The 24405-nt window shown below is 54.5% G+C and overlaps 3 protein-coding genes across 5 annotated transcripts; 2 read left to right on the forward strand and 1 right to left on the reverse strand.

Moving 5' to 3' along the window:
- The first annotated feature begins 1114 nt into the window (after window positions 1-1114).
- Window positions 1115-7001, forward strand: Shd (Src homology 2 domain containing transforming protein D). 2 transcript variants are annotated; one of them, XM_050125280.1, is made up of 6 exons: window positions 1115-1508; window positions 2755-2839; window positions 2915-3091; window positions 3748-3856; window positions 4087-4206; window positions 6471-7001. In XM_050125280.1, exons 1-6 carry the CDS (start codon window positions 1230-1232, stop codon window positions 6658-6660), a joined length of 960 nt encoding a protein of 319 aa, XP_049981237.1. In that variant the 5' UTR covers window positions 1115-1229; the 3' UTR covers window positions 6661-7001. The 2 variants fall into 2 exon arrangements, with proteins under 2 accessions (XP_049981237.1, XP_049981238.1); XM_050125281.1 differs by lacking the exon at window positions 4087-4206.
- A 1336-nt stretch (window positions 7002-8337) lies between these two features.
- On the reverse strand, window positions 8338-12264 carry Tmigd2 (transmembrane and immunoglobulin domain containing 2). The gene is made up of 5 exons (XM_050125297.1): window positions 12190-12264; window positions 10558-10917; window positions 9176-9205; window positions 8996-9097; window positions 8338-8754 (listed from the first exon to the last, which is right to left on the reverse strand). Exons 1-5 carry the CDS (start codon window positions 12230-12232, stop codon window positions 8525-8527), a joined length of 765 nt encoding a protein of 254 aa, XP_049981254.1. The 5' UTR covers window positions 12233-12264; the 3' UTR covers window positions 8338-8524.
- Window positions 12265-14057: 1793 nt separating this feature from the next.
- Window positions 14058-24195, forward strand: Fsd1 (fibronectin type III and SPRY domain containing 1). Of its 2 annotated transcripts, XM_050125270.1 has the most exons (13): window positions 14058-14188; window positions 15230-15325; window positions 15602-15733; window positions 16155-16256; window positions 17966-17988; window positions 18164-18285; window positions 18758-18967; window positions 21215-21313; window positions 22738-22897; window positions 23178-23257; window positions 23388-23639; window positions 23735-23823; window positions 23971-24195. In XM_050125270.1, the coding sequence occupies exons 1-13, from the start codon at window positions 14174-14176 to the stop codon at window positions 24079-24081; spliced, it is 1491 nt and encodes a 496-aa protein (XP_049981227.1). In that variant the 5' UTR covers window positions 14058-14173; the 3' UTR covers window positions 24082-24195. The 2 variants fall into 2 exon arrangements, with proteins under 2 accessions (XP_049981227.1, XP_049981228.1); XM_050125271.1 differs by lacking the exon at window positions 23735-23823 and having other exon boundaries at window positions 23971-24187.
- The last annotated feature ends 210 nt before the right edge of the window (window positions 24196-24405 follow it).

Here is a 24405-nt window from a genome sequence, read left to right on the forward strand (position 1 = left end):
CTGGCTGACTCCTGCCCTGCAATTCCCCTCCTTAGGGTCCCACTTCCCAGCTCCCTCTCCAACCCTTGGGGTCCCAACCCGCTCCCGTCCCTCCCCTCGCGGACCCGCAGCTGCGGCCGCCTCCTGCCCCTCCCCCTCGCCCGCCACAAAGCGACGGACGCGGCGGTGACGGACGGCGCCTCCCGCCCCGCGCCACAGCCAGCCGCGACCCTGCGCGATGCTCAGGTCTCTCGCCCAATCCCCTCCCGGTCCCGGTCCCAAGGGCGACTCGGTCCCCGCGCCGGTGTCCTCGTCCTCTGGGGCCGTGTCCGCCCCGGAGCGGCTGAAGGTCTGAGGTCTGTAGGTCTGTCGCGGGGCGGGGGCGGGACCCGGTGGGACGCGGGTGTCCTCGCCCCTCCCTCGGCCCCCCGAGAGCCCGGGCCGGGACCCAGGGGTTTATGTCCCTTTGTGCAGTGGCTGCGGCCGTAGGCGGTTAAGGAATTGGGAGGTTAAAAGGTTGCAGCGGGTGGGGGGAGGGGGGGGAGGACCCGGGAGTAAAGGGATTGGGGAGGTTAAGAGATAGAGGCGGTAAGGGATCTGGAGGTTAAGAGATGTGGGGGTGAGGGATCCGGCAGTTAAGATGTACGGGGAGGGGGTAAGGGATCCGAGGGTTAAGGAAAAGGGAGGTTATGAGATGGGGGGGGGGGGATAAGGGATCCGGAGGTTAAGGGGTAGGGGGGGGTTTTTAAGGGATCTGGAGGTTAAGAGATGGGGGAGTAAGGGATATGGAGGGTAAAAATGGGGATTAAGGAATAAAGGGTAAGGGATGGAGGCGGGTAAGGTATAAGGAGGTTAAGGGAATGGATGTGGATTTAAGGAATCAGACCGACTGAACCCTTGGGATCGGACAACAGTCCACAGGGAGTACGACCCTCTGGGTGGTCCAGCCTCTGGCAACTTTGTGCGTGGAGCTCTGGGGGACAACAACGCTGACACCATACTGTGTTGCCTGTAACCCGAAGTGCACGACTCCTGCAACCTTGGGGTCACCACCTGCTGCCCCCTCCGCTCCGAGCCCAGCCTAGGACTCCTGACCACCTCCCCCTTCTCTTTCCCCTTCTCTCTCCTCTCCCTTCTTCCTGCCCCTTTTGTGTCTCCCCTCTTTCCTCCCCCCACCCCCGCTCCCCAGGACGAGCTGAGGAGCTCGCATGGAAGCCCCGGTCTGACACCAGCCAATTCCGGGGACACCCATGGCCAAGTGGCTCCGGGACTATCTGAGCTTTGGCGGCCGGAAGCCTCCGCCGCAGCCGCCCACTCCCGACTACACAGAGAGCGATATCCTTCGGGCTTACCGGGAGCAGAAGGACCTGGACTTCGAGGATCCCTACGAGGACGCCGATGGTCGCCCCGAGTCGGAGCCCGCAGGGCCGGTGGACTCCAAGTACGACTCTCCCAGGCACCGGCTGATCAAAGTGGAGGCTGTAGACATGGCCAGAGCCAAGGCCCTCGTGGGCAGCCCTGGGGAGGAGGTGCGTGGCGGACGGGCACTGGTGCTCTGTCCCCATCATCCCAGGGTCCCAACCTCATGCTCCCCCGCCCCCGGGGAGTCTAAGAGTGTCTGGGTTAGCCAGAGTCCCCCTCGAGCCTTTCTCCATTCGGAAAAACCAAGGGTGGGCGCTGTTTTTGTTTTGTGTGAGGCTCCGTGCAAGGTAGCTCAGACTAGCCTCAAACTCACTACTTAGCTGGCAATGATCTTGAATACCTGAGACTCCCGCCTGTACTTCCTAAGTGTGTGTGTCACAATCGAAACTGGATCTGGTGCATGCTGGGCAAGATCTCTCTGCCCACAGAGCCCCAGCCCTGCTTAGTTCTGGGGCAGTGTTTCTCAGCCCGCTGGTGGTGACTCCATTTGGGTTCAACGACCCTTTCACAGGGGTCACCTAAGACCATCAGAAAACACAGATAGGGGGCTGGAGAGATGGCTCAGTGGTTAAGAGCTTTGCCTGCTCTTCCAAAGGTCCCTGAGTTCAATTCCCAGCAACCACATGGTGACTCACAACCATCTGTAATGGCCTGCAGGCATACATGCAGGCAGAACACTGAATACATAATAAATAAATAAATAACCTTAAGAAATAATAAAATTAAATTAAAAAAAAACACAGATAGTTACCGCGATTCGTAACAGTAGCAAAATTACAGTTATGAAGAAGCAATTAAAAGAATTCTATTTGGGGGGGATAACCACAACTTGAGGAACTGTGTTACAAGGTCACACAGCATTAGGAAGGTTGAGAACCACTGCTCCATTGGTTTGGTTTGGTTTTGAGACAGGTGCAGCCCAAGCTGGCCTAAAACTTGCCATCCTTCTGCCCCCAAAGCCTCTGGAAGAGGGGAACCTGAGAGGAGGAAGGGACTCAGTGAGACAGGACAAACTGGATTAATCTCTGCCTCGTTCTCCCCAGCTGTGTGACCCTCCCCAGGTCACTGACCTCTGCTGTTGTTTCTTTGCCTATGAAACAGGCTTCTCTCTTTACTAAGGGTTTAGGGTATTAGAACAACACCAGAGGGTTCTGGGAACTGGGTTTGAATTCTCAGAACCCACTTGAAGAGCTGAATGTGGTGGCCTCTGCACTGGGGAGCCAGGCACAGGAGGATCCTGGGGACTCCCTGCCCAGCCTAGCTCTGGGAAATGTGAAAAGGCCCAGCAGGGGCAGGCAGGAGCACAGTCTAACACGACAGGACGTCAGAGCGAGCCCGAGCCTCTCCCAACAGCCCGAAGCAGACGCTGAGTACAAGGATCCTTTTGACGCCCAGCCTCAGCTGCCAGCTCTGGATGATTCCCAGACCGGCTCGAGTGGTGAGTGCACAGGGCCGGGTACAAGGGCATGGTCCTGCATGGTATGGGAGGGTGACCAGTGTCTCCTCCACCCAGAACGGCCAAGCAGAGCTGTCCAGCTTTACGATACTCCATATGAGGAGCAAGATGCAGAGCCGGAAGACGGAGCGACTTCTGGCCAGAGTCGGCTGCCCCTGGAGGATGAGAGGCCAGCGGATGAATACGACCAGCCTTGGGAGTGGAAGAAAGATCATATCTCCCGGGCCTTCGCAGGTGTGCGCAAGGCCAGGCCCTTCAAAGCCCTCCTCTCTCCACTGCCTCAGTTTCCCCCAGAGAAAATGCCTTTTTATCCCCACCCCGAGCCTGTGTAGTCTTGGGAAGAGACGTGGCTGTGACATCACACTGGATTTGTGGTCATTGTAGAACCAACCCAACAGGACGGTGTAGATGAAACGCTAAGTCACACTCAGTTGTGTGGGAGCTGGAGAAAGATAGCGTGAGGTTTTTAGGAGCTGTCACGTGGTAGACTTGGAGCCAGAAAGGTCCTAGTTAAATAGAGTGAAAAGGTTACAGGATCAACGTAAAGACCGTGACTTGAAGCAGCGCTTGCCTTCCACCATGTGGGTAGTCCTGCTTACCCACAAGCTGCCTGCTGACTACAAACTTCCAACCCATCCCTGTTGACCACACCCTCTGCTCTCATTCGTCAGTCAAGGCAATGCCCCGCTCCTTCCATAGTGTGTAATTTCCGGGTGGCCACGCCCCCCTTATTTCCAACAACCAATCAGTTCTTGTGTCAATCCTGTCTTAACCTTCGACTCCACCGCCACCTCCTGGGTTCTGATAGCGAGCCCCAAACTGCTTTGACTGGCTCCTGTCCTGCCCTCTAGGTGGGCGGGACTTAACAACCTCTCACCTTCCTCTCCCAGTACAGTTTGATGGTCCTGACTGGGAGCGGACCCCAGGCTCGACCAAGGACGGCCGAAGACCGCAGCCTGCGGAGCGAGTGGATGCGGCTTTGGCCCTGGAGAAGCAGCCGTGAGTGCTAATGCTGAAGGAGGGGTGACCCCGGGGACCCAGGAACTGCAAGAGAGTTGGGGTCTCTTTCATTCACTCTGTCATTCATTCATTTTCTTGGCAAGGGTCTCATGTAGCCCAGGTTGGCCCCACTCACCATGTCCAAGGGAATTGTCTGGCTGTGCCCTGGGGTCCTTTCCTCGGTCTCTAGGTGTGTGAAGTCAGCTGGAGATATCTGTCCCCACGCCCAGGTGGTTTCATGGCCCCCTGAGTCGTGCAGAGGCCGAGAACCTTTTGTCCCTCTGCAAGGAAGGCAGCTACCTAGTGCGGCTCAGTGAGACCAGGGCTCAGGACTGCATCCTGTCCCTCAGGTGAGACCCAGCCTCAGGGCGGCCAGTGGGTGGGGATTTCTGGATAGTGGGCGGGCATTCGGGCGACTGGGTGGGGCTCCCGGGTCAGTGGCTAAATGGGTCCCACTCGGAGCGAGCTTGGAACGGGAACCAGGTTTGAAGGTTCGTTTGAATGGCCCTGTCCAAAACTTGAAAGGCAGCCTTGAGTGTGAAGCAAATTCTCAGGATGTTCTAGAGAGCACTTGAGTTTGAAACTCTGGTTCCTTAAGATCCCTAAAGTGTGAGCCCAGTGTAGCACGGCCTGTGGTACCAGCACTGGAGAGGGCAGGGGGACCACGAGTTCAAGTTCAGCCCCGGCTACTCATCCAATTTGAGGATATCCTGGGCTACATGAGGTTGCCTTAATAAAAGCAAGGGAGGGACTGGAGAGGCAGTTCAGTGGTTAAGGGCACTCGCTGTTCTTTGGGAGGACCTGGGTTCAGCCCCTACATCTAGTGGCCCACAACTGCCTATAATTCCAGCTCCAGGGAATATGATGCCGTCTTCTGGCCACTATGGGTGCACACGCATGCACATTAAAAGTAAAATATAGCCGATCATGGTGACTCATGCCCCTAATCCCAACACTTGGGAGGCAGAGGCAGGCGGATTTCTGTGAGTCCAACCAGCCTGGTCTACAGAGTATGTTTCCAGAACGGGCTCCAAAGTTATGTAGAGAAACCCATCTCAAAAACCCAAAATAAATTACTGGGATGGCGAGATGGCTCAGTGGATAAAGGTACTTGCCACCAAGCCTAAACAACGAATTTGGCTGGTGGTGGTGGTGGCACACACCTTTAATCCCAGCACTGGGGAGGCAGAGGCAGGTGGATCTCTATGAGTTCGAAGCCAGCCTGGTTTACAAAGCAAGTTCCAGGACAACCAGAGCTGTTACACAGAGAAATCCTGTCTTGAAAAACAAAAAGAAAAAGAAAAAAGAAAGAAGGAAAGAAAGAAAGAACTTGAGTTCTGGGCTGGAGAGATGGCTCAGAGGTTAAGAGCATTGCCTGCTCTTCCAAAGGTCCCAGGAACCACATGGTGGCTCACAACCATCTGTAATGGGGTCTGGTGCCCTCTTCTACACACAGACAGAATATTGTATACATAACAAATAAATAAATATTAAAAAGAATTAAAAAAAAAGAACTTGAGTTCTGAGGACCAATATGGTGGAAATAACGAACTGACCTCCACAGGGTGTCCTCTGACCTCCACATGCTTCACATGTGTGCTCCCAGTATACATATAAATAAATAATAAATGTGAAAAAATATTTTTAAAAGGGTGCATACGAGTAGAGTCAGTCTCTTCATTGACTAAACATTATTAGAACCCCTATCAGGGACTGGACAGATGGCTCAGAGGTCAAGAGCATTTGCTGCTCTTCCAGAGGTCCTGAGTTCAATTCCCAGCACCCATCTGTAGTGAAAACTGGAGCTCCCTTCTGGTGTGCAGGCGTACATGCAGGCCGAACACTGTGTACATTTAAAAAATGCCTGCCTGTATTCCAGGGTCCCCACTATGAGTTGGGGCCCTGGTACGGATGAACTCAGGTTCCAAAATGGAACTGTGGAAGATGAGCGGCTGAGGGAGGGTGTATACAAAAGTGGTACTCGGGCTGAGCTGGGAGCCATCAGGGCCGGGGTGAGCAGGGTGGGAAGGGGTCTTACTGCAGAGCCTGGGCTGGCCTGGAACAGCTCACAGAGATCTGCCTGCCTCTGCCTCCCAAGTACTGGGATTAAATAATACTTTATTTAACTTATTTATTTATTGTAAGGAGAGGTCTCACTATGTAGTCTTGCCTGGCCCAGAACTCACCAAGTAGACCAAGTTAGTCCTGAATTTGTAGCGATCTGCCAGCCTCTGCCTCCCAAGTGCTGCAACGTTTCTTTTACTTTTGTACATGCGTGGGTGTAGCGGTCAGAGGACAACTTTTGAGGTTCAGCTCTTTCCTTGCACTTTGTGGGTCTTGGGGAATTAAACTCAAGTCATCAAGCGTGAGCTGCAAGCATCTTTACCCTCTGGTCTCTCTAATTGGTCCAAAACGGGACTTCAAAGGGAAAGCTACCCTACGGAGCCATGGAGGTCAGGAAGTCGCTCGTGACTGTCAGTCCGGCAGAGAGGCACTGGGTGGGGCTGCCAGAGGTGTCCCTGGAGGCCCAGAGTAATGCACCCGTGGGAGGCGGCCGTGGAGAGATCGACAGTTGAGTGGGTCTGGAGAAATGATGTTCTACCTTGTCCCACAGGAGCAGTCAGGGTTCCATGCACCTGAAGTTCGCGCGGACCCGGGAGAACCAGGTAGTGCTGGGCCAGCACAGCGGGCCCTTCCCCAGCGTGCCCGAGCTGGTCCTGCATTACAGTGCCCGCCCGCTGCCTGTGCAGGGCGCAGAGCATCTGGCGCTGCTCTACCCTGTCACCGGCAGCCAGAGCCCCTGAGGGACCCTGCACACTGGCTCCAGGCCAGTGAGGGGACGGGGCACCCATGACACAGACTCCCCCCAAGCCAAATCTACTGCCCTCCGGGAGGTTCCAGGACCCCCTCTCTGTGAGCGGGCTTTGCCTGTAAAAAAAAAAAAAAAGAAAGAAAAGAAAAAGAAAAAGAAAAAAGAAAAGGAGAGAAGAGAAGAGAAGAGAAGAGAAGAGAAGAGAAAAGAAAAGAAAAGAAAAGAAAAGAAAAGAAAAGAAAAGAAAAGAAAAGAAAAAAAGGGGGGAGAGAGAGAGAGAGGCGCTTGCTGCCAGCCTGACTGGTTCAGTCCCAGGAGCACACACGGCCCACACGGTGGCAGTAGAAAGCGGACACCCGCAAGTTGTCCTGATTTACACACAAGGCACACACCATAAATTAACAAATAAATGTAATAAAAACGAATTTTAAAACCTTGCCATTCCTTGCTATTCTTTCGGAGCTGCGGAGAGAGGCCAGGCGACCGCTTAGACCTTGGAGCGTTCCCAAAGCCATGGCAAGCCCAGGTGCCTGTGGGTACTGAGCAGTGAACAGCAAAGCCTTTGTCACAGGGGCCCAGCTGGGTTTAGAAGCTAGATGTCCCCAGAGACGGGGACAGCTTCACCTCATCCCAGCCCGCAGCTGGGGCCTCTGACCTCCCAGGCAGAGCAAACATCTGTTCCCTGGGAAAGCCACAGGAGTGGGGGAGGGGAGGCAGCCGCAGCCAGGTCACTTCAAGGTGGCAGCTGGACAGGGCAGGACCGTGGTACATGTTAGCAGCCCTGACCCTCAACTCTTCCTTTTTTCGGTCCACAAGAAGCTCTCTGGTGGCCCATTGAGGAGGAAGGGGCCACTCAGGGCTGAGTGTGGACTCCCTGCTCACTGGACATAAAAGCAAGGGAAGGTGGGGAAATACGTAATTATAATAGAAATGTGTGTTTGGGTGTGTGCACGTGTGTGCAGGTGCCTGGAGTTTTGAGCCACCGGAAGTGACTGCTGGGAATCGTTCTCAAGAAGGGTATTGTGTACTCTTAACCTGTGAGCCATTGCTCTAGGCACATTATAAAAATACAAGGCAGTCCATCAGGTTCACCAGGCTCTCTCTCGGGAGACAGAGGCAAGCGGATCTCTGAGAGTTCGAGACCAGTCAGGTTTACAGAGCTGGTTCCAGGACAGCCAGAGCTGTTACACAGAGAAACCCTGTCTTGAAAACAAGGAAAAATCAGAAGTGGAGTAGACGCTTCCTGGCCAAGGTGTGATGCCAGGCCATCTCCGGGGATCCTGGAACCCACAAATGACTCCTCATTATTGGTAGCACCCCAACCAACAGAGTCACAGGCTTTAGCATTGCGTCTTTGACAAGTCTTGTTAAAACTGAGCTTGGCGGTGCAGGCTTGTCCCTCGTGAGGTTGAGGCAAAGGGAATTTATCTCAAAGTAAAGAGGAAAATCAGAACTAGGGGTGAGAATCAGTAGAGACCTGGCTAGACTCCCCCGGAGAGGGGCAGGGGGCGTGGTCATAGTGGAGCCCCGCCTAGACTCCCCCAGAGAGGGAGTGGGGGCGTGGTCAGGTTGGAGCCCCGCCTAGGATCTCCCAGTGAGGATGGGGCTGTGGTTCACGAATAAAGCACTTGTTTAGCATGGTTGAGGCCCTGTGTTCCGTGCACACTACTTAAAGAATCCTTTATTGGCAGCTCCTGGGTTACATCATTGATCTCAGCCTCTAGCTGTTGGACGCTCCCTCCCTTTATAAAAACAGTGACACCCTCAAATAGCTCTTGTCCAGGTCCATCTTGTGTTCTCAAGGGTCTCCAATGCCTCTTTGACTTCGAGGATTCCTCTCGGCATGTGGCCTTTCCCTACTTCCTACGGCTTGCAGAAGATGCACAGTGGACTGAGATGGGGTAGCCAGGCCTGGGGCTGGGTTTGGAGACCGGAAGTTGCTGGCGCGGAGCAGGTTTGGGAAAGGCGGTGGAATATATAACCTGGGCTCTCTGTTCACTGCCTGCATCCTTCTTCTTAGGCCGGGCCCGAGGCCTGTGTGGGATCTCCCGGGGCCGGTAGAGGACGTTGCTGTAGAAAGAATTTCCTGGGGGCCGAGAACATAAATCAAAAAGCGACAGTAAATTAAGAGTGGCCATAGCTGTCTTGGCACGGGCAAGGGACCAACCTTCCCTCCTATGTAGCCTCCTCTCCACCCCCATCGCCACCCCCAGCTCTCTTGGCAGGGTGCTGCAGTTCCGACATCTGCCACGTGGCAGCGGTAGCACCATGTACCGAGATGCCTTCAGCTCCCGTGAGGTGAGACTCACCTGGGCAGGTGCTCTCACCTGAGTCCACACGGCGACACCTGCTGAGACCCCACAACACAGCACCCAGTACCACCAAGGCTGCCACCACACCCCCAGCCACCAGAAGCATCAACAGGAGCCCTGGGTGGGGAGACAGAGAGGATTGTCTGTGGGGGAGGGGCACGCAGGGTGGGGCGGGGGGGGAGGGGATGGGCTCACCTGAAGAGGTCTCCTTCAGTTGGAGGTCACCTGCAGGGAAGAGGTACCTGTCTCAGGAGGATGACCACTGTGGCGCCCAGACACCTGCTTCAGAATATTGAAGCTGCCGGTTCTGCTCTGCGATTTAGGCAGAACCTCAGGATCCTCGTCTGAGAACAAGCGCGTAAGCATAACGATGTAACTGAGAACTAGGGGTCCCCTCCGAATTATTCCTGAGATTCTGCCTCCTCCAAATGACTTGTCCCCAACTCCTCACTCTACCTCTCATCCAAATCCCAAATCTTAGGACAAAGCAAGCTATACACCAACACTCTCAATTCACCCTGCCAAGACAGGAGAGCCCAGGACAGTACATGGCAGGACCGGTGACAGAGACGGAACTCAAGCCCCAAGCCATGTAGCCGGTGTATGAACATACAGGGCGGGAGGCCAGGTCTACATAACTATAGAACCGCAATCAGAAGTGGAGATTATGACTTAGGGAAGGTGCATCATCCCCAAACTCCAAACTCTCCTCGTGCAGGTGTTGACGTGAGCAGGGGTCCCGGGGGGCTGTTGGTGGTAGAGAAGCCAGCTGGGTGCAGCTGCTCCCCACCCCTGCAGCGTGTTAATTGGCCACTCCTCAGGCTGGTGGTGATGAGCCCCTGCAATGGCGACATGTCCCTTCTAGCTGAGGAAAACACACCAGGCACTCCATCCCGGCAAACGGGATCTAGAACAACACAGACTGGCAGGAGCCACTGAGTGGGTACCAGCCCAAGGCTACTGGGGTTTCCTTTGTTCTGTGTGAGACAGTGAAGGCCAGGCTGGTGCTGAGCTCTTGGCCGTCTTTCTGCCTCAGTTTCCCGTGGGCAGGAGGATAACAGACAGGCGTCACCACATCCCACTGAAGCTCGCCCTCCTGAATTGGGAAGACAGGAGAGTGCCTTTACACCTGGCTCTTCTAATATATATGCCACCTTTTTTAAATGCCTATTTTTACGTGTGCATGCAGTACCAACAGTGGCCAGAAGGGGGGCCGTAGAGTCCTCTGGAGCTGGAGCGACAGTGGTTGTGAGCCACCATGTGTGCTAGGAACAGAACCCTAATCCTCAGCAAGAGCAGCCGGTGCTCTAACCACTGAGCTGCCTCCCCAGCCTCTCACACAGCTTTTTGAGACGGGATCTCACATAGTCCAGGCTGGCCTTGAACCCTCCTGCCTCAATAAGCTGCTATGGAATCCAAACTAGCTTTGATTCTGTTATTCTCCTGCCTCAGTTTTCCACGTGCTAGTGTTGCAAGTGTGCTGTGAGCCATTTTACACTCAGACAGGACCCGAGATTCAGGAGTCCGTGGATTCTAGAGCCTTCCCCACTCACATGCCTCTTCATCCCCGGTTATACCTGCCTCTACCAGGACCTTGATCCCATTGCTCTCGGCCTTTTGCAACTTGGGGATCTCCAGGGTGGCCCGGCACACGTAGTCCCCGCTGTCGTTGAGGCTCAGGTGGTCCAGTCGCAGGCTAAAGTTTGTAAGTGACTGCCAGGACAGCTGCCCCCGAGCCCCACAGTCCACAGTGCTGAGGTTGCCATTCGAGATGAGCAAGTGGCAGAGAACGACCTTGTCCCGGATCCACTCCACACGCAGCCTCTCCCAGGCCTGACTCTGATTCACGCCACAGGACAGCCACACCTCATCGCCTTGTGTCACCCTCACCGAATGGGGCCACTGCTCCACGCTCAGGCTGACAGCTTCCTGCAGGCCTGGAAAGGATATGAGTCTTAACCAAATCTAGCAAGCCCCGTGAGGGCCTGAGTTCGAGTCCCTAGAACCCCTGGAGAAGACGGAGCATGGTGGTGTCACCCTGCACTGGGGAGGCAGAGCCTGGAGGACCCATGAGTTCTCTGTCAGCTACTCCCACAAGCAAGCCACAAGAGCCCGAATCTCAGCCAAGCGGTGGTGGCACACGCCTTTAATCCCAGCACTCGGGAGGCAGAGGCAGGCAGATCTCTGTGAGTCAAGGTAAGCCTGATCTACAAGAGCTAGTTCCAGGACAGGAACCAAAACCACAGAGAAACCCTGTCTTGAAAAAACAAAAACAAAAACACAAAAAAAAAAAGAGAGAGAGAAAGAGAGAGACCGAATTTCAGAAAAATCAATGGAGATAGAGGAAGAGTCTGGGGGAGAACACTGGGCCTCTGTGCACACATACATACACATACACAGAGACACACATACATACTCACAAATATATATACACACATAGACATGTATACACACACAAGCACAGACACATACATACACACTCAGATACAGACACACAGTCACTCACACACACATATGCACAGTCACAGATACATACACTCACAAATTCACATACATACTCTCACAGTTATACATACATACACATGGACATGCATACATACATATACATACAGACATGCACATAGACATGAACACACACATATACACACATAACCAACATAGGGGCCGATGTGCTGACTCATCAGGTAAAGGCACTTGCTGACAAACCCTAGGATGTAAGTTCTATACCCCATAGCCACATGGTAAAGGGAAGGAGAGGGTGCTGGAGGTGGCTTCAGGAGATCCCACACCTCTGGCCTCTGGGGACCCCTGCACACACACACACACACACACACACACACACACACACACACACACCAGATTTATACTTTTTTTTTTAATCCCTGTGGAACATGGTAATGCACACCTTTAATCCCAACTCTCCAGAGGCATAAGCAGGCATGTCTCTGAGTTCCAGGCCAGCCTGGGCTACATAGTGGGAACCTGACACCCCCCCCCCATGGCAAGATCCTGTCTCAAAGGAACAAAAGAGTATGGGGGCCAGGGTTCCAGGCCTTGCAGGTTGGTGATTGGGTCGTGGTTTGGGTTCCTCTGAAGAGACCGTAAGGGCCCAAGCATCCAGTTCAGGGTGGTTCTGATGGGGGACCAGGCAACTGAAGTGGGCTGGACAGAAAGAGGGAGTGCACAGGTGGGGACCCCCAAGTACTCACAGCAGAACTGCAGCAGGATGAATGCCCAGCCCGGAGACTCCATCCCTGAACCATCAGGCCCCAGGCTCGCCCTGGTCACCCAGCCCCCACACACACTCTTCCTGCCACAGAGTCCACCCACCCCTGCTGCGGTGACATTGGGGGTGGGGAAACAAAGAGGGCAGGCAGACATCCTGTGCTTCAGGCTGAAGGGGAAAGGGGGTCCAGTTTCCCCCAAAGCATTCTCCATCAGAAAGGGAATACACATCCTTCTGTGGGTGGAGAGACTGCGTTCCTGAGAGTGCAGATCTCTCTGGAAGACATTACAGAGGACAGAGGAGCATAGCAGAGAGGGACAGTGAGGAAGAAGGGCTGGATGAGGAGGGCCCCCGGGCTCAGTGAGCCATGCACTCGCCCATGCGCAAGGCCTGGACAAACCAGAGAGGGAGAGGTGGAGGCAGGAGAATCAAGAGTTCAAGGGCAACCTTGGCTACACAAGGAGCACGAGACCAGACTGGGCAATGTGACACTTCTCAAAAATCAGTCAATACAGTAAGATCCCTCTGCCTCGGCTCCTGGGTCCCTAAGTCCTTCCCTTGTTGCAGGGCTGAGCATGAGGCCCAGGCCTCACACAGGCTCAGGCACAGGCCCTGTTTGAGGATTTCTGTGATAACTTTGTTTTGTGTTTTGTTTTTTTTTCAAGACAGGGTTTCTCTGTGGTTTTGGAGCCTGTCCTGGAACTCGCTCTGTAGACCAGGCTGGTGTCGAACTCACAGAGATCCGCCTGCCTCTGCCTCCCGAGTGCTGGGATTAAAGGCATGCGCCACCACGGCTGGGCAAGTGACTTTGGTTTATCACAGGCATTGGGTGGCAGGTGTGGTGATGCACACCTTTAATCCCCGGAGGCAGAGGCAGGGGGAATCTCTGTGAATTTGAGGCCCAGATCTGGGCTACAGAGAGAAAGAAAGAGAGAGAGAGAGAGAGAGAGAGAGAGAGAGAGAGAGAGAGAGAGACCTGCTCTACTAGCAAAAACCAGACCCCTGTTCTCAGTCCAACCACAGGACATTGGTGACTTCCTGGTGGACCCAAGCCCATCCATCTACTGTCAACTAACCCCGTGGTAGGTTGGGACCCCTGTGTGGGCAAACGAAGCTGGCTCAGCCTGTTGAGGCCAGTTCTGTCTCTTACAGTTCCTGGTACCCCTCCAAGGCCTAGGCAAAGTCGGGGACCAAAGGTCTTAGCCATCAGTCCCCAGCCTCAGGGCCCCTCTGGGGTCAGTGGTCAGTGCGGTAGAGTTCAGAGTCTCAGACCAAACCACTGGATGACCTACTATCTCACTGGGTGCTTCCTGGAGTTGTTCTGAACCGCAAGGAGGGCGCTGCCCTGCGCAGAAAGGTTGTGTTTAAAAGACCCTAGGGTGTCCAAAGCCCCAGTTGACAGCGGGGCGAGGTGAACATAACAAACATGTCTAGCCCCGAAGTCAAGGGCTGGTAGAGAGGTTTCGGGTGGGGGGAGGGGGTTAGTTAAAATCTGGGGCTTTGTGGAAAGTATAGGAGCTTGTTCACTGTGTGACCATAATGCTGAACGCTGGTTGGTTGTGCAAGCAAGCAATGACAGTTCTCAGAGCAGTTTGGGTACCAATTTGAGTAGCAAATGCGGACGGTGTGGGAGTGAATAAGGGGTGGTCCCGAGGGCCTGAGGTCAAAGCCAGATAACCTGACTTCTGCCTGGTCGCTCTCTCATCCCTCCTGGTATCACACGCTCTGACACCCAGACTCTGTAGGAGAGCGAGTCCCAGCTCCGAACTACATTTCCCAGCAGCTCCCGTCGCGGGAGCATGCGTAATGCATTCAGTGATGGAGCGCTGACCAGGGGCGCGGCGGCGGAGGCGGCGAGGGCGCGGAGGGCTAATTGGTTGCTGGCTGCGGCCACGGAGGCTAGAGTGTTTGGAGAACCAGCTGAGGGGGACCCTGAGGCGGGGTCGGGGCGACTCAGGGCTGCAGCTATGGAGGACCAGAGGGTAGGACCGGGAGGGATGCGCGGAGCGGGCACGGGGAAGGGACCAGGTGATGCCGCAGCGCCCCTCCCCCTCACGGGCCGCCCGCACAGCGGCTCGGGTTAACATGCAACCCCCAACTACCCCACCCCCCAATTCGGCTTCTCATCATCCTAGCCTGGGCTTAGCTGGGTCCCCACTCCACAGGTCACTGCCCCCAGCCTGCAGTGCCCAGCCCCCCACCCTGGGTGGGAGCCGGGAGCAGGAGCCCTCGTCCTCCACATGCTCTGGGGACCCCCTCTCCAAGCCCCACCCTTCACAAGTGAGACCTTCGGGCTGCTCAGGTGAACTCCATCCACTTCTCACGCTATCCTGACCCATGCCTATCGCACCTCACCCAGGAGAAATTTGTTTCTCCATATAGTCCTTTACCCCAGGCTAGCCCAGTTGGACTCTGGGACTTATTTTGCCCAGGCTACCCTCTCATTGCAGCTCACCTTCAACTTTCAAGATGCAGATATTGGTCTGGGGTGTTGGTGGTACACGCCTGTTATCCCAGCCTCGGGAGGCAGAGGCAAGAGGTTGATGTGAGTTCCAGGTTAGCCTGGGCTACACAGTGAGACCCTGGGAAGTGGATCAGTAAGTAAAGTGCTGTGCAAGCATACGGACCTGAGTTCAAGTCCCCAGTGTCCACGTAAGAAGTTAGTGCAGCTGCATGCACTGTAACCCCATCCCTGGGGACGGGGACACAGAGGATCCCTGGGGATTTGATGGCAGCTAGTCTAGCCCAGGCTCAGTGAGAGACCATCCCTCAGATAATAGGTGGAGAACAAGAGAGGAAGATAACTGGCATTGACACCTGGTGTCCACACATGTGTGCATGCACACACACAAGTGCACACACCGTCAAACCAAGCCCGCATCAGCTCAGTGCTCAGACCACGTAACAAGGGTCCATCCCTGAGTGTCCTTCTCTGAGATGGGAATGCTACAGCCTCACCCCAGGCCTGCACTCCTGGAGGGCCGTGCTCAGCCAGCCCACTGCCATGTTCCTCTGTTCCTCAGGAAGCACTGAGAAAAATCATCACCACCCTGGCCGTGAAGAATGAGGAGACGCAGACCTTCATCTACTCCCTGAAGCAGATGCTGCTGAATGTAGAGGTGAGCGGAGCAATCAGTTCTGCAGGCTCGGGTGGAGGGGTGCAGGGAGAGGCCGGGAGGCATCTCCCACGCTTCAGTTCAGTCTCCCATCTACATGGCCCTCGCTTTTTCCCCTTGAGACAGAGTTGCTCTGTGTAGCTCCGGCTGTCCTGGAACTCACTCTGTAGACCAGGTTGGCCTCGAACTCTCAGAGATCCACCTGCCTCTGCCTTCTGAGTGCTGGGATTAAAGGCATGTATCACTGCACCCGGCTAATGGTGGCCTCTTCCCATGCAGGCAAACTCAGCCAAGGTGCAGGAGGACCTGGAAGCTGAGTTCCAGTCCCTCACATCAGTGCTGGAAGAGCTGAAGGAATCCATGTTGATGAAGATCAAGCAGGACAGGGCCAGCCGCACCTACGAGCTGCAGGTGTGAGCGTGTACCCACTCCCTCCCTCCCTCCAGGGCCCCTGATTCCCTCCTGACCCTTCCAGCACTACCACCTCCTGTGATTGCCCACTTCTTTCCACTGGTCACCCCAGAACCATGGTAACACTCCCACTCAGACACCTCCCATGACTCCCCTGGACTCTGCAGCTCCAGGCTGGCGTCTCTCATATCAAACCCAACTTCACCCTCACTTCTCAGGATCCCACCTTCCCACCTGTAATTACCAAGGGGCCTGGGGGACTCAGGTTTGAATCCAGCCCCGTCTGGCTTGGCCAACACTCAAGGCTTCAGTCTCCTCTTCCCACCTGGAGCCTTGTTAGGCTGCATGTCCTGCAGGAAGCAGAGCTCTGGGTGGGTTTGTGGTGGTTGAGGAATCTGTCCCCATTGCTCGCTACCCACAGAACCAGCTAGCCGCCTGCACTCGGGCCCTGGAGAGTTCAGAGGAGCTCCTGGAGACAGCCAACCAGACCTTGCAGGCCGCAGACAGCGAGGATTTCCCTCAGGTGGGTGTCCATGAGAAGACCCATCGGGTCCCTGGATCAAATGCTCTGTGTACAGTTTTGTTTGGTTTTGGTTTGTTTTGGTTTGGTTTTTTTGAGACAGGGTTTCTCTGTGTAGGCCTGGCTGTCCTGGAACTCACTCTGTAGACCAGGCTGGCCTTGAACTCACAGAGATCCACCAGCCTCTTCCTGCTGAGTGCTGGGATAAAAGGGGTGTGCCACCACTGTCCAGTTAGTTTTGTTTGTTTTTATCACACGTATTTATTTGTGTGTGGGAGGAGTGTATGGAGCCACAGCAATCCCACCCTCCTCACACGCAAATCAGGTCTGTCAGCAAGCGTCTTTACTCGCCGAGCCTCTTGCTGGCTTACAGGTCACTTTATTTACTTAGTGCCATGAGGCACACAACGAAAATGTGTCTCTGAGACTTCTCAGGGAGCAGCTGTGGCATTGTGGGTAGAATGCTTACCCAGCATGCACCAGGCCCTGGGTCCCATCCCCCCACACCATATAGGCCAAGTGTGGTGGTGCGTACCTGTCACCCTAGTGATTGGGAGGACGGTCCAAGTCAGCCTCAGCTGTGCAGTGAGTTCCAGGCCAGCCTGGGCTCAATGAAACCCTGTCACAAAGAGCAAAACAATTTTTTTTTGTTTTTGTTTTTCGAGACAGGGTTTCTCTGTGGCTTTGGAGCCTGTCCTGGAACTAGCTCTGTAGACCAGGCTGGTCTCGAACTCACAGAGATCCGCCTGCCTCTGTCTCCCAAGTGCTGGGATTAAAGGCGTGCGCCACCATCGCCCGGCTAGAGCAAAACAATTTGACTCAGAGAGTAAACAGTGTGATTTCATTCCACCCAGAGGCCAAAGGCGAGTGTGTCAGTCTTTCTCAGCATGAGCTTTTGCTTTGTGGAACATCTGTTATCTTTTTCTCAGATTTCTCTTAAGCCGGGCAGTCTATATTTTGGTTTCTTAAATGTGCTGACTCAAGCCGGCGAGGTGGCTCTGGGGGTAAAGGAGCTTGCAGCCAAGCCTGACAGCCTGAGTTCAATCCCCGACCCCACATGGTGGAAGGAGAGAACCAACTCCTGAAGGTGGTCCTTTGACCTCCATACACGTGTGCACACATGGAATAAATGTCATTTTAAAACTAGAAATAAAGCCTGGCGGTGGTGGCGCACGCCTTTAATCCCAGCACTCAGGAGGCAGAGGCAGGCGGACCTCTGTGAGTTCGAGACCTGGTCTACAAGAGCTAGTTCCAGGACAGGCTCCAAAACCACAGAGAAACCCTGTCTCGAAAAACCAAAAAAAAAAAAAAAACTAGAAATAAGTAAGCGTGCCTGCTGTGTAGGCTGGGCACAGAGAGGGGACTTAGGCTCACTGCCCCTTTGACACACAGCCTGGAAGGAAGCAGTTCGGCTTCTGCCTTCTAGCAGAGATCTTTTTTTTTTTTAAACATTTATTTATTTATTATGTATACAATATTCTGTCTGTGTGTATATCTGCAGGCCAGAAGAGGGCACCAGACCTCATTACAGATGGTTGTGAGCCACCATGTGGTTGCTGGGAATTGAACTCAGGACCTTTGGAAGAGCAGGCAATGCTCTTAACCACTGAGCCATCTCTCCAGCCCCCTCTAGCAGAGATCTTAGCTGCCATGCCTCAGTCTCCCTGCTATAGAGTGGCACAGACCTTGACTTCTGCTTTGTCCTTTTCTAGGCCGCCAAGCAAATCAAAGATGGGTAAGATGCTGAGTCAGGTCCCTGTCCCAGAGTCCTGCCTGTATGGGGACACCCACTGGGGGAGGCCAGGCCCTGAGCACTGCACAGGAAAACAGAACCGGGGTCCCCAGACGTCCCAGCCTGGCCCCTCTGCTACAAAGCTGCCATTGGATCGCTCCTACCTCCCTCCCTGCAGTGTGACCATGGCCCCTGCCTTCCGACTGTCGCTCAAAGCCAAGGTCAGCGACAATATGAGTCACCTCATGGTGGACTTTGCACAGGAACGGCAAATGCTGCAGACCCTTAAGTTCCTGCCGGGTGAGATGGGGACCTGTCTGGGGGTCCAAGACTCCGGGAGGGACAGAGAATGGGCCATACACACACAGCATGGAAGTCACACAACCCCCAACCTCCCCCCACCCCCCCCACACTCATATATGGGACTGGTGTGGAAACAGGAAGACACACGCAGAGGTTGGGGCCTAGTCAAGTCCCGCCCATGCGTACATTGGGTCTGTAGATACCTGTGTCTGTAGTTTGGCTCCTGGTGGCCTGGGAAAGCCCTGCCCTGGAGATCCCAGGAGACCTCACCTCTTAGGGACCGGGAAGTTTATGGTGGGCTACTGTGGGGTGGAGTCCCAAAAAAAGCCACACCCCCAGTTGGTAGGAAATTCTGGAAAAGCATCAAATGATAATAACCTGGAAGGAACAGAGAGAGCTCTACCCTGACCCCAGGAGGCCCCAGTTCCTCTAGGGACTCAGACACTGACCTTCTTCCTGGGCCCCGCAGTGCCAAGTGCCCCCATCATTGACCTGGCGGAGTCCCTGGTGGCCGATAACTGCGTGACACTGGTGTGGCGCATGCCCGACGAGGACAGCAAGATTGACCACTACGTGCTGGAGTACCGCAAGACCAATTTCGAGGGTCCACCCCGCCTCAAGGAGGATCACCCCTGGATGGTTGTCGAGGGCCTACGGCACACTGAGCACACCTTGACAGGTGGGGGAGCACCCCTCAGTGAGTGAGCATGGATAGGCCGGTGAGGAAGTGGTCCCTGACAGGTGAAGGAGCACTCTCACCTGTAGGTAGAGGGACCACACCGAGGCAAGAAAGGGAGCACTTGCATTTGAGGAGCTGTCCCAGCTCAGCTTAGCTGTCCATCTCCCAACTGCCCACCCCCTTCCTGGCTCCATTGCCCCGGCAACCCAAGGGGTATTGCTACTCCCAGCTTTCTGCAACTCTTGGAGTCTGAGATCGGCTGGTGGAGCTAGCCCATCAGGGCTGTCAGCAGAACAGAAGGCATGGTGGATAGGTTTGTCCTGTATGAAGCACTGGTTTCTCAAAGCCGTTTGAAAACAGAGGAAACTGAGGCACGGGAGGAATGTTCCCCTTATCTTCTCCATAGCTCTACTGTCCAGCTGCCGGTCCTTCATTCTAGCTGTGTGTGCCAATGTGGAGGTCAGAGGTCAGTGTTGGCCATCGCCCTCAGTGTCTCCCCACCCAGAGCTCACAATTAGCTAGGCTGTCTGACTGTCAAGACCCGGGAATCCTGTCTCCTCCTCAGGGTTGCAGTCTGCATGCGTGATGCCTGGCCCTTTCCTGGGTGACTGGATTCGGTCCTCACATTCTTACCACTTTACCCAGCAAACGTTTTCTCAGCCCTTCGCTCACTAGCGAGCAGTGAACCCCTGGTCCTGACATTCAGGGGGACCCCTCAGATATTCAGGGAGTTTCTGGGTAATTAGAAGTCAGACCATGTAGGCATCCGCGTGGTGGGGAGGAGGCGGCTCAGGAGGCAGAATCAGTCGTCAGGGCTCTAATGAGCTCACAAAGAGCTGGGAACCCCTGATTTTCCTCCCTAACTCTCAGTTCTTGGTCTATAATCACCAGCCTGCTAGTTATCTGTAATTAGCATTCATGGTTAATAATGAACATGCTAATTGCAGGGGGATGGCCATGCCAGCCAGCGCCAGAGCCCCAGAACCTGGTACAGAAATCGAATTTCCTCTCTACAGAAATCAAAACAAACCTACCCTTTTTCTCATAGGTCCCGGTATTCATATCCCAGGCCTCTCTTCCTCTTACTAGCTTCATTGTGCCTTTTATCTGGGGATAATCACAGACACACAGGCACAGTGAGGGCTCCTGTCTCCCCACTGGCGGCAGCTTGTGGAATAGCTACAATTCAACTCTAAACCAAAGAAGTGAAGGGGAGGCCTGGCTCGGGTGCCCCAGTGCTCATTCAGCAGGGAGGAAGCCATGGGTTCTACCCCCAGTTGGTGCACACCCCTCTTCTCAGCACTGGGGAGGTGAAGGCAGGAGGATCGGGAGTTCAAGGTCAGCCTGGACTACATGAGACCTGCCATATAAAAAGGAAACGGGGTTGGAGAGATGGCTCAGAGGTTAGGAGCACTGGCTGCTCTTCCAGAGGACCTGAGTTTATAATTCCCAGCAACCGTATGGTGGCTCACAACCATCTGTAATTCGATCAGGTTCCCTCTTCTGTCATGCAGACAGAATACTATATACATAATAAATAAGTAAGTTTAAAAAACAGAATAAAAAAGAAAAAAAAACAGAAATGGGGAGGTGGTTATGAACGTCTTTAATCCCAGCACTAGGGAGGCTGAGGTAGGAGGATCTCTGAGTTTGAGGCCAGCCAGAGCTGTACAGTGATACCCTGTTTCAAAACCAAACAAATCAGATGGGGCTTGTGTTCCAGACCTGAGCTCTCAGTGAGCAATGGAAGGTTCTGGTGCACAGGGCTGTGGTGCTAGAATAGGTGGTGGCTAGTTTGCCGTAGCAACCGGGGAACCAATAGGAGGCTGATAGACACATAAGACCAGGCTGAGCATGGGGCTTGGTACCCTGAGTGGAAGAAGGCATTACCCGGATGGACAAGCAGAGAGGCCATGGACAGGAAATGAGGGTGGAACAGGCAGGCCCATATCAGCACTGGTAACCAAGGAGCCTGAGAGGTATTTCAGTGGTTAGAACACCGGCTGCTCTTGCAGAGGATCCGGATTTGGTTCCCAGTACCCACACGATGGCTCATGACCGCCTGTAACTCCAGCTCCAGGGGACCAGATGCCCCTTTCTTGCCTCCATAGGCACTGCACACAGGTGGTGCACAGACATACAGGTGGGCAAAACACCCATATGCATAAAATTAAATAGACGAGACACAGATAGACTGGCAGACTGGGGGTAGGGCCTTGCAATCTTACATCCTCTCTTCCCTCCCAGGTCTCAAGTTTGACATGAAATACATGAACTTCCGTGTGAAGGCTTGTAACAAGGCGGTGGCTGGTGAATTCTCTGAACCGGTGACCTTAGAGACGCCAGGTGACTGACTTCCACCCCTTCCTGACTCGGTATCTCCCGCCCATCCTGTTATCCTGGGAACCCTGGGTCTTGGAGTGGGGTGATGTGACCCTTGTTGCTCTGGCTGCCAGGGAGCTTACCCTTAGTATGCAGTGGCTGTCTCCTGTCTTTGCTCAAATATCCTGGACTCTTCTGGACTTCTTTATTTCTATTTATAAGGGTGATCTGTGGCTTCAGTTTATTTTACATGTATTTATGTGTGTGTGCACACGTAGGGGTTTGTGCTTGTACAAACCATCATCAGGATCATTTCTCAGGCATGTCTACCTGGCTGGCCCGAGCCCTAAGGATCCCCTGTCTCTGCCTGCCCTGTGCTGGGTTACAGATGTCACCAACGTGTATGCCTTGTTTTTTTTTTTTATATATATATATATTTATTTATTTATTTGTTATGTATACAATAGTCTATCTGTGTGTATGCCTGCAGGCCAGAAGAAGGTATCAGACCTTATTACAGATGGTTGTGAGCCACCATGTGGTTGCTGGGAATTAAACTCAGGACCTTTGGAAGAGCAGGCAATGCTCTTAACCCTGAGCCATCTCTCCAGCCCATATGCCTTGTTTTTAACATGGACTCTAGGAATTAGGACCCAGGGAGCCTTGTGGCAGCTCACCTTAGGGCCCACCTGCCTTCAGTTAATTTTTGTTTTTGTTTTAAGACAGGGCTTCTCTGTAGCTTTGGAGCCTGTCCTAGAACTTGCTCTGTAGACCAGGCCGGCCTCTGCCTCCCCAGTGTTGGGATTAGACGCACCAGCACCACCCAGCCAGTTAAAATCTTTTAAGTGGCTATTTTGTGAATTTTTCTGCATGTATATCAGTGCAGTACAGCTGGGCAGTGCCCATGGAGGGCAGGGAAAGCAGGTAGAGAGCTGGGGTTAGAGTCTCAAGGTACCGCGTGGGAATCAGGGTCTCACGAATAGCCCGGGCTGGGCTGGAAGTCACAGTCCCCCAGCCTCGGCCTCCTAGGAGCTGGGACTGCAAGTGTGGATGAATGAGGTAGTCTTCCTGACTCTCTGTCCCTCCCTCCTGTCCTCTGTAGAGTCGGGGACAGAACATAGTCATAAAACTGAATCTGTAGTCTCCCACAGTGACTCCTGTATATCGTCTTCAGAAGCTCCTCTAGCCATGTTCTTTCTCTGGGGTCTACCCTCAAGTGGAAGCACAGGCAGAGAGATCAGCTTGAAAACAGCTCTCGACCCCAGAGACAGTTAGACTACAGCCCTTTCATCTGGTTCCTCGGGCTCTTGGTCAGCTCCCCCAACCTTCCTGTCCTGTGTTTCCCTGTACTGCCCCTCCTGTCAGTCTCCCTAAGCTGTCTGTCTTGTCTCTGTGTCTATCTGGGTTTCCCATCTCTGTGACCCCCCCACTCGTCTCCCTGGCCCCAGCATTCATGTTCCGCCTGGACGGGTCCACATCTCACCAGAACCTGCGAGTAGAGGACCTCTCCGTCGAGTGGGACGCCATGGGCGGGAAGGTCCAAGATATCAAGGCTCGAGAGAAAGAGGGCAAGGGCCGGACAGCGTCCCCTGTCAATTCCCCAGCCAGGTAGGCCATGTCCCCTGGTCCCTGAGTCTCACCTCACCCTGGCCAGTTTTATCAGGACTGGGGTGGAGGGAGGAGCCTGGGGGTATGACAGCTTCCTTGTAGAAGAGTGAATGATAGCAAGGGTTCTGGTAGAGGAATAGGAGGGTTTTTTGCAGCATCTGCCCAGTTAGCTCAGTTGGTAAGGCATCTTCCAGCTGGGAAGAATGGCGGGCACATTTACAAGGGCTGGCACAGACCAGGGAAAGGTGAAACCTGAGCTGAGCTTCCCTGCTGTCCACAGAGGGACTCCATCTCCCAAGAGGATGTCTTCAGGTCGTGGGGGACGGGACCGCTTCACAGCTGAGTCTTACACGGTGCTGGGTAAGGATGGGAGGTGAAGGGACCTGGGGAGCTGGCGGCAGAATGTGAGCAGGAGCACAGATCGCCTGGGGGATGTGGGCATAGAAGGTGCGCAGCCTTGGCTCCATCCTACCCCCTCCCTGTGCCTCAGGGGACACGCTGATTGACAGTGGGGAGCACTACTGGGAGGTGCGCTTTGAACCGGACAGCAAGGCCTTTGGCCTGGGTGTAGCCTACCGCAGCCTGGGCCGCTTTGAGCAGCTGGGCAAGACAGCCGCGTCCTGGTGTCTGCATGCCAACAACTGGCTGCAGGCCAGCTTCACGGCCAAGCACGCCAACAAGATCAAAGTGCTGGACAGCCCTGTGCCCGATTGCCTGGGCGTACACTGCGACTTCCACCAAGGTGCCACCACTTTCCCTTCCTCTGCCCTAACACCCCAGCTCCTCCCCGGGCCTCACCCCTGTCCTGACACCTGTCCCCCTGCCCCCTCACCCCAGGCCTCCTGTCTTTCTACAATGCCCGCACCAAACAGCTCCTGCACACCTTCAAAGCCAAGTTCACACAGCCCCTGCTTCCAGCTTTCACTGTGAGCCACTGGCTGCGGGGGGAGGGGGTGGGCTGAGGGGAAGGGGATGTGAAGGGGTAGGTAGGAGGGGGGCCCAGGTGGAGGATGCTGGGCCTGTCTCTGAGTGCTGTCTCCTGGCTGAGCCTCCCTGTTTCTCACTCTCCCCAGGTGTGGTGTGGAAGCTTCCAGGTGACCACAGGCCTGCAGGTTCCCAGCGCTGTGCGCTGCCTACAGAAGCGGGGTAGTGCCACCAGCAGTTCCAACACCAGCCTCACCTAGGCCGGGGCCACCTGGCAGCTGGGGCACTTCAGCCGGCATCTCCACCTACCTGCTGCTTGGAGCCTTAACTCTGGAATGGGGGGTCAGGGTCCCCTCACCACCTCACTTCATAATAAAGATAAAACACTAGCCACACTACTGTGCTGGTTCATTTTTGGTTTTTCGAGACAGGGTTTCTCTGTAGCTTTGGGGCCTGTCCTGGAACTAGCTCTTGTAGAACAGGCTGGCCTCGAACTCACAGAGATCCACCTGCCTCTGCCTCCCGAGTGCTGGGATTAAAGGTGTGGGCCACCACTGCCCGCCTACTGTGCTGGTTCTTAAAGA

The sequence above is a fragment of the Alexandromys fortis genome, unplaced genomic scaffold, assembly GCF_014885135.2.
Source record: "Alexandromys fortis isolate MF-2015 unplaced genomic scaffold, M_Fortis_MF-2015_v1.1 scaffold_243, whole genome shotgun sequence".
Taxonomy (NCBI): Eukaryota; Metazoa; Chordata; class Mammalia; order Rodentia; family Cricetidae; genus Alexandromys; species Alexandromys fortis.

Bases quoted from the DNA above. Each gene is read 5' to 3' on its own strand.
- Shd (XM_050125280.1), top strand. From the start codon at position 1,230: ATGGCCAAGTGGCTCCGGGACTATCTGAGCTTTGGCGGCCGGAAGCCT. The intron at 3,092-3,747 runs GTGTGCGCAAGG...TTCCTCTCCCAG, and splicing joins TATCTCCCGGGCCTTCGCAG to TACAGTTTGATGGTCCTGAC. The intron at 3,857-4,086 runs GTGAGTGCTAAT...CCCCACGCCCAG, and splicing joins TTGGCCCTGGAGAAGCAGCC to GTGGTTTCATGGCCCCCTGA.
- Tmigd2 (XM_050125297.1), bottom strand. From the start codon at position 12,232: ATGGAGTCTCCGGGCTGGGCATTCATCCTGCTGCAGTTCTGCT. The intron at 10,918-12,189 runs GTGAGTACTTGG...TATCCTTTCCAG, and splicing joins CATCCTGCTGCAGTTCTGCT to GCCTGCAGGAAGCTGTCAGC. The intron at 9,206-10,557 runs GTATAACCGGGG...TCTTCCCTGCAG, and splicing joins CAAGGTCCTGGTAGAGGCAG to GTGACCTCCAACTGAAGGAG.
- Fsd1 (XM_050125270.1), top strand. The intron at 15,326-15,601 runs GTGAGCGGAGCA...CTTCCCATGCAG, and splicing joins AGATGCTGCTGAATGTAGAG to GCAAACTCAGCCAAGGTGCA. The intron at 23,824-23,970 runs GTGAGCCACTGG...CACTCTCCCCAG, and splicing joins CCCTGCTTCCAGCTTTCACT to GTGTGGTGTGGAAGCTTCCA.